The sequence below is a fragment of the Belonocnema kinseyi genome, chromosome 10 (assembly GCF_010883055.1).
Source record: "Belonocnema kinseyi isolate 2016_QV_RU_SX_M_011 chromosome 10, B_treatae_v1, whole genome shotgun sequence".
Classification (NCBI taxonomy): Eukaryota; Metazoa; Arthropoda; class Insecta; order Hymenoptera; family Cynipidae; genus Belonocnema; species Belonocnema kinseyi.
This window is the reverse complement of record NC_046666.1, coordinates 103075747-103084608: the sequence shown is the minus strand read 5'-3', so window position 1 is coordinate 103084608 and position 8862 is coordinate 103075747. Positions and strand designations below refer to the sequence as shown.

Sequence of the window (8862 nt, the reverse complement as noted above, 5' to 3'; positions counted from 1 at the left end):
TTGGGGTTTTTAAGCAGGAACTGAATGTCCGCCAGGGTATTCATCTAGGTCTTTATCAAAAAATAAATACAAACATATTATAAACATCCCATCAAAAATCACTTACTCGAACAGGAGGCTTATAAGTCAATCCGTGTAAGGCCGTAGCCATAAAATGTGGGGGGGGGGGGGATATGTCGCAGGAGAATAAATCGGCAGAAGGGGAGGCATGCAACGGCACACAGAAGAGTATATGTATATTATGTTTCAAGAATTTCGGGGGTCACCTCTCCCCTCCGGACTACGGCCTTGACCCCGAGAATCATTATTAGCTTCAGGTAATTTTGAACTTCTAAGCAGTCGAGTAGTCAACCCCTCGGAAGTCAATTAAATTCAGAAATTCCGAAATTAAATTTGATATCAATATCGAACATTTGTAACATGCGTTATTTCAGTCCTTAGGATTCAAGAATTCATTAGCATATGGATAAATTTATTCAAGAAAATTCTAACTAATAATCAGTGGAGGGTTATATTGATTCTCAGTAATAAATAGTTTGGAGATTGTTGATGAAAGTCAATTTCAGTGTGTACAAGAATTCAAGGGAATTCAACATAATTGAAGGAAATTCAAAAGATTTCAAAATATAATTCAAAATAATTCAAAAGCATTGAGGAACAGATGTACAACCTAAATTTAGTAGTCTTCAACTACTTGCTTACTAGGATTAGAAGAAATAATGGCAATTTGATGAAAATGAAACAACAAATGAGATTCAAAAGAATTCGTGATTATTATTTTTTGAAAACGTGAAAACATTATGGCTAACGAAGTTCGTAAAGGAAACATAAGTTCTTTCTTTTTAGATATAGATTAAATTTTCAATTATTTCACATTTATAATGATATTTATATGATATATTTAAAATTTAAAGGACACAATATTTAATCTTCTAGTAATTTCTTAATGTCTTAAAAATGTTGCTCATACGTTCAGTTTGGTACTTGAGAAAATGAATATCCACACATCAAGTTACATATCTAAAACTCAACGTATTAAAGCTTTCAACTGTAAAGTGCTCGAGGAAATGCTTAAAATTGTACGATTTTAAGTTAAAATATCAAAATTTTGAGAATTTTATCATCCCAAATTTGGTCTTCTAGCATTCCCGGTGATTGTTTAAATCAGTCAAGAAGACAAGGTTTGTATTAATTGAATTCGGAATTTATCTACAAAAATTAAAATCTGTTAAGAATGTATTAAAATCTCTAGCTGCCGTGTAATTAAAAAAGAAGGGTATGTCGTTTTATTGAAATGACTTTTGTTTAAAAAAAACAAAGACACTCAATTGAAAGAAGGGGCAACAGAGAATAAGTTAGTATGAAAAATAGGTCAAAGAAGAATTATCGGAAAAAAGGAGGATCTAGTGACTTGTGAGACTTGCATGAAAAGAATGTATTGATTGCGACACTAAATGATTTCTAAGATAAATTTTGTCTTTAAAGGAGTACGTCTATATTATATAATGATCGTTTTTAGACGAGCGTCGAAAGTTCATGAGGACTGTTGGTAGTCGCTGCGCTACTTAGATCCAGGGTGGCGGCGGGAATGCCAGGGCTAACACTGCCAGTGGCGTCGCGTGATAGGTTCTGCTGGGTCTTGTGTTTGTTAGCAGGACTGTTTGGCGATTGGTCACCTGAAGAGGCCGGAGGTGTCGCTGGGACGCCTCGATGAGAAAACATGTTGTGGTGGTTGTGTGTTGCTGCCAGTCCGCTCGGCACTGGTGACGAAAGCAATAGAGGTGGTGACATGGAAACATGTCGCGTGTGGTGATGATGCTGGAAATGCTGTGAAGGCTGTTGGCACTGAGAACCTCGAGAATGTGCAGAAATAGAGTGCACAGTGGTCAAGTTTTCAAGTTTTGGTGGGCATGGAAGAATGGAACGTAGCTGTTGCTGATGATGGTGTTGTTGTTGCTGTTGTTGCAAATGTTGCTGCTGACGCTGTAAATGAGCTGCTGCTTCGCACTGTTCACGCGCCATAGCCTTCATAGAGTTCGTCTTTTCCTGTAAAACGGTTTGTAAACATTAAAACTGGTGATTTCAATGTACCTAATTAATTCAGGGTAAGCCACGAGGTATAAACTATTGAAATCTGGTGTACATTTGTACAGAAGTAGATGATCAGGCTACGTTCTTATTACATATTCCTACCTTACCGACATCAAGAGGATTCCATCTGTAGTACTTCGTGTCCGTGCTAAATTTTTCTGAAAAAGTAGTTTATGTCCGTTCTAAGCTTTGAGAACATTTTCGAAGGACCCCGATGACGTCATCATGCATGTCTACTTTACCGACATTAATACAAGTGGGGTAATGAACCTACTCTACCGAATCATATTGCGCTATTGTGTGTATGTATGTGTCTGTTTAGGAAGCGTGTGTGTTTTTGAGAATGTTTCATCTTACATCATGTCCAAGGGTCCAGTTGCCTTGTCAGTGTCAGTTAGTTTGTGTGTTCTTAGCAACGAGGAAAAATCGACTATGTGTCCTTAAAGACCCATCTGAAATATGAAGTTAGTGTTTTGGTAAATTTGGAAATCTGATTTTATAGTGTTTTTTCGTTATTTTTGTAAATTTATGTGCACAAATGCAGAAACTCTATTATTAGATCGATATACCTGGTTTTTCTTAGTAATTTTTCTTGCCTAAACCTCTCTAGAAATTCGTCAATTTTAAATCACAAAAATAATTATACCTTTTTCAGTCTTGACTATGGACTTATTTTTTTAAAGCTCTATCTGCGTACTATAAACTTGTAAAGCGTTTTTTATCAAATTCATTTTTTAATAAAATATTAATTTTTTTTAAATTTGCCATTGTTCAGAACATATGCTTAAATAATTTATTATTTAAAAAATATAAAGTTGCCATAAAAAAATAGTTTCTTGAAATCTACTGTATAGAATGAATATCAAACTTTATAGGTTGGCTAAGATAGCGAACTTTTGCGAGTAGTAAAAAGAAGTGATCTGTGGAAAACAAAAGCGTAGTCTAATTAAATGCGTGCATCCTTGGACTGCCGATGCGCGAATCCTTCTGAAAACAGAAAGTTTAAAAACGTCTGGCTGTTACCTCTATTTTCTCGCTTGCTCGCTACTTGATACCAGAATAAAGCAACAATAATCCATGAGCATATAACCCACCATAAGGAATACTTTAAATATTTTTGAACATGGTATCAGAAGACATATCCTTAAATAGGCACAAAACGCTTTCCACATACACATACAAACAAAGCAGAATTGCACAATATGGTTATGTAGCGTCCGTTGTGGAATGCTCACATGTCTGTAAAGTAGAGTAGGTTCAGTATCCCTATTGTACGAATGTTAGGAAAATTCACACATTTACCTGCGAACTCAAGAATATGTAAAACATGTGGGACTACATGCATTGACGATGACATGTCGAAGTCGCTGGGCAGTAAGATATCTGAAGAAGCAATAGATAAATACAGATGCAGGACCTGAATCATTTCCAATTAAGAGGAAGTGCTTATCCAGGGAAGTAGAATTAGAAGAACTTCGAAATGGACTGAAAGAAACATTTCCTAGTGTGTTGGAAAATTATCCTCTCCGCTTGACTATCCTTACAGTACCAGGAAACAAGAAACGATTGACCGCGTTTCAATCGTATTTCAAGTCGTATGAAATGTGTATCTTAAAGAGGAATGGCAGATTGCTGACGATAGGTTAGAGGTACCAGTGAATCGGAGAATTGATTATTTTACGATTCACCAAGAACAATTTCGTTATCAATTAAAAAACGACGGTTAATCGTAATAATACTATTGGGATCCGCTGCGCTTCAATACGCCATCTATTTTTTCAGTGCGGCCAAAATGTGATCTCGCGCAACCATGCGGTAGGATTTTGATTATAATTTGAGCTTATAACAACCATTTTTTAATTATTCCGCATAGATTAAACTACTAAGGGAGCGAAAACAATTAAGATTTATTGGAAACTAAGTGTTACATATGTGTAGTTTTCATCGTATACAACGAAAAACACGATTTATGTTAAAACTACTGTTTTTGTAAAAAAATCGTTATTTTAGCATTTGTATTCACTTATTTTTTTTAACTAGTAAAAACGGTGCTAAACTTGTTTTTAAGCCCAATTTGAAATTCAGTTACCTGCAGGTAGCATTTTTATGGTTTCACAAGTTCGCGACAGTGAACAGTCCCTAACTTATCTGCATTTTCCCTGGCGAACCGAATGGAGCCTCTATAAAATACCCTTAAAGACACCATTGGGTCCCCATTCGGTTCCTTTTGAAAAAACTAAAAAAAAAACACCAAACTCAACTTTCAAATTGTTGAAATTCGGATTTTACGTTAAAATTTGCATTAGAAACTCACGGAGTAATCGCAATACTTTTTCTTACAGCATTAAAAACTTTAAAAAATAAAATACCTGTCATTTACATGGGCTAAAGGCGCCTTTAAGTGCATCTTCTTTTAGTAGCAGTTAATAAGTGTTCAGTCGGTAACTTTAGGAATTTTCTCTGGATGCTAGCGCCACGCAGTGGAAACCTCAAGCAACAACGCTAGGATGAAAGTTAGAGAGAAGTTTATTTTTAAACTTTGCGTGCAACATACTACTTGAGCTATTATGGATGTGCTTGAAGTCACCTTCAGCAGAAGTTAATGACATTTTTAACGCTGCAAAAAAAGTACTGCGATTATTCCGTGAGTATTTAATAGAAAATTTAACGTAGAACCCGAATTTCAACAGTTTAAAAGTTGATCTTGCTTTTTTATTAGTCTTTTAAAATGGAACAGAATGGGGACCCAATGGTGTCTTTACGGGTACTTTATAGAGGCTCCATTCGGTTCGCTAGGGTTCCTATTCGAATTTACTTGCAGCCACTTCCCATTCACTACAATTAAAGAATGAAGAGCCTAATCCGCATTAGACAATCCATCGGACTTCATCAAACATCAATTGTATGATGCAGATTCGTTTCTGTAAAAGGGAACCTGCACTTTTACCATTCAGTTTGACATCCTTCAAACTACATTTCATTGAGAACTTGAAACGATTCATTCGTTTCTTCTTTCAATCGTAAATCATGAATTGAACTTAATTTAGTTTTTGAAGTTATGCTCTCCTATTCAGAATGTCTTAAAACTATAGAAGGAGTAGATCTGCGAATGTGGCTGGGAAGATTTAATTAGGTCCAAATAGCTGACAAATTCAAAGAGTCCCAAAGCAATTAAAATGCAACTTTACCAATCTGGAATTTGTAAATACACATTTCAAAGCGCTCCAGTTCAATCGTTTCTTTTTTCCTGGGTAGCTCCTGATTGTTGGCCAATTCGTAACATGTGTTCGGAATTCGGTACTTCTAAGAGAATGTCTTTAAAATAAATAAAAATTTAATAAAATCAGCATGAGTGCTGGCGATTTCTGCTCAAAAAAGTGGCAAAAATTTACCAGAGAGTACCACTGAAAAAGTTCACGAGTTCTATAAAAAGGGCATTAATAATAGAGTGATGCCAAATAAAAAGGATATGATAACCATCAGAGTTGATGGCTAAAAAAAGAAGGTACAGAAGCGATTGTTGCTCTCTGACATAAAACAATTATATGGTAAATTTTAAGAGCAGAACCCTGAAGCTCCGATTGGTTTAAAAAAGTTGAAAAAATGAGACTGACAATGCGATGATCGATGCTGTTAATTTAAAATATTTGACGAAAAATTCACAAAATCCAGTTAAAGATCGTAGAGACTGCAACAGGTTTGTAACTTGTAGTAACTCAAAGCTTGCCTGTTACTTTAATGAATGTGAATCATGTCCAGTGATTGAAGAATTTTTTGGTTATATGGATCAAGTTTTTCAAGATCAAAAAGTATCTTAAGTAATATAAAGTGTATGGCAGTCGACTGATGGGTGCTTCGTACTATTGTCTAATCGTACGACTTTTGATAGCAGTGCGGGCCATTTGAAATTGAAAAGTTGGACATTACGAGCCATATTAAATCTGCCATTTCGAAGTCTCATATTCTGACTCCAAATGCGTAATCAGCGACACCAAAAAACATCCAAGTAATCATTTTCAAGTTAATCCGGGTAATTACAATTATTCGAAACTTGAATGTTGGCTAACATCCGGCATATTGGATCCGCCATTTTGAACGCTCATATTCTTACTCGAGGCTCATAATCAGCAACCCCAAAAACATCCAAATAATAATTTATAAGTCGATCAGGTTGATCTGAATTACTCAGGACTTGATGTTTGGCTCACATGCGCTATATTGGGTCCGCTATTTTGTATTTTAATATTCTGACTCCAGATTCGTAATCAGCGACGCCACGAAGGCCATAGTAATCATTTTCAAGTAAACCAGGGAAATTTAAGTTACTCAAAACATAAAGGTTTTGAACATGAACATGAACCTTTGAGCTTTCCAAAGGACCTATAATCAAAAGACAGACAATCGCAAAAGCAGATAAGTTTATGGGAGGTCGAATCAAAAGCTTTCCGCCAATTTAGGATAGATGTGAAGATCTTATATAATGTGTTTAGACAAGTTATTGACCTGTTATTCTTCGGGTCAGCTAAGTTGCACACCTTCGGCGGGAGAACTGTGCGCCCTTCCACCAACCAATCTTGAATTATCTCTTCCCACTTTAAGTATGAGGTGAAAATATGGGCCAGATGCCGATGAGTTGAAAGCAACTTCTTCCACCAGAAGGTCTTGATACCATCTGGTCCCGAAGCGGAATATTTTTTCATACCTCTTAAGGGAGTAATGCATGTTCAAGGACCTTTTTTCAATAATTCTTTTGCATTAATTTTTATTTGACATTCGCAATTATTTATTGTGCTGTATGCCATAATTTTGACTAACGAAAAAAATTTGTGACATTTTTTATTAACGTTCGGCCGAGAATTAAAAAAAATTTCGTTCTTTTTTCTCCGCTTTTTCAAGATTTGCTTTGTCAACTTGTTATTAAATATTAATGGAAAATCATGACAGCGGGTCATACGATAGCCAAGTCTTTTCCAAATATTTAAACAAAAATTGAATGTAATCAGCCTAGTAGATCGACTGGAATCGTGGCGCCCTAAGGTAAAAGAAGGTTTCTTCTTATTTATTTATTTATTTATTTAACATACTTTTCTGCCATATTAGATCCGCCATTTTATTTTGGAAATTTTTGAAATAGGATTTGTAATCAGCGATTTCGTCGACCTGTGCAGTATGTATCATCAGAGAGTTGTATAATGTAGAAGTCGAAATTTGTGTTAAGAATATTTTCTTTATAGTAAACAGGTTATAAATCGATTAAAGCACGTATCATCTTTTGACTGTCAAGTGCATAGTCCTAAGCACTGTTCATCGTTAGAGTTTTATTAGGTTTAAAGATCAAATTTAGTGACAAATATTTCTGTTTACTATGTATTTTATGGGTTCTTTTCGGTTATCAGGCTCTATCATCTCTATGGTAGAAATATGAAGAAACACAGCGCCAACAGTTGCCCGCCACTTGAACTAAAAGTATCAATGTGTGACGTATGTGTGCCAAATATACATTGTACATATGTGAAAATTTTTTCAATTAAATAAAATTAACAATAAATTGCATAAACAAAGTGAAAAAGATGCATATATATAAACATATACATATTTACAATTCATGTATGTAAAATATACATAAAATATACGTAAAATAAATAAATGTAAATGTATTCAAATTAGCGTCAACATCACCGGCTGCCTCAGCTGGAGCATCTGCAGGAAGATCACTCACCTCTTTTTAAGGCGACAACACGGAAGGCACTATTTTTTTTCTGAAAAAATTTCGCAGACCGTGAAAATAATACTCCGCTCGAAAACGCAGAAAGCATACGCGATAACCGCTTTTATGGAATTCTTTGTAGGGCATTTTCTTCAAGAGAGGATTTGATACCGCTTCTAAGCACAACAAGCCCTGCTTTTCGTCCTTCGGAAATTGGTGACGCTGCCTGTAACGTGACGATTGGCACTCGGGAACGACACACCTCCGTTTGTTTAACTTTATAGTCATCGGATTCGTTTTTGCAAATAAAATATATACTTTGGCACCGTTTCACACAGTCAATTTTCAAACCTTCAAATTCAATCACGTGTGCTGACACGCAGTGCCAACAGTTGGGCGCAACTTGAACTATGCCAGTGGGAAGCCATTTGAAACTGGCAATAGAAGCATGACCGTAAGTAATAGGCACGATGTTATATCTTCGTGCGCAGGTGCGCAGTTGTCCTCTTGTAAATGGAAAAGTGTGCGAGTGAGAAAGTTTGTCAAATTGACGTAAGTTAGAGGTTGTGTTCTTTTGTTGATCAGCATATTCTCAAGGCTCTGAGAAGCTCTGAGAAATTCTCCGCAGGCTCTCAGGTAGATCTATTTTAAGGTCCAGCTAGCTTATTTAAATGTTTTGAAGGCTTTAAAATGTCCCTTCCGAAATTGAAATAAAAATACGATCATAAATAAGAAGCAGAGAGGCTGAAATTAAATAAGAATTTAATCATAAATAACAAGCAGGTAGGCCAGATCAATAGAGCAGCCGACACTCAAGGGACCTTTGTTAAGTTTTCGAATTAAAATTTAGAAATAGATTTTTCTTAAATTTCATAGTAAACAGTAAGGTCTTTAAAAAAGTGAAGTGCATTCGCCTTCTTCGGCGTGTAACTTGCACCACAACTCTGCACTTGACACCTCATGGCTTACCAGGTGTATACATATGAAACCGGTATTGCCATTTAGCGGCCAGTAGGCACACTTGTAGGCACTGTCGGAACTTACCATTTGTGCTAATTGGCATA

At 35.8% G+C, this 8862-nt stretch overlaps 1 protein-coding gene across 3 annotated transcripts in view; it reads right to left on the bottom strand.

The window, feature by feature from the left end:
• Positions 1-764: 764 nt before the first annotated feature.
• The window catches only part of LOC117181750 (centrosomal and chromosomal factor-like), a 237303-nt gene continuing 229205 nt past the window's right edge, over positions 765-8862 (bottom strand). For all 3 annotated transcript variants that reach the window (XM_033374715.1, XM_033374714.1, XM_033374716.1), the window contains one exon: positions 765-2046. In XM_033374715.1, the coding sequence (XP_033230606.1) occupies positions 1516-2046 (531 nt within the window). In that variant the 3' untranslated portion in view covers positions 765-1515. The remainder of the gene's footprint in view (positions 2047-8862) is intronic.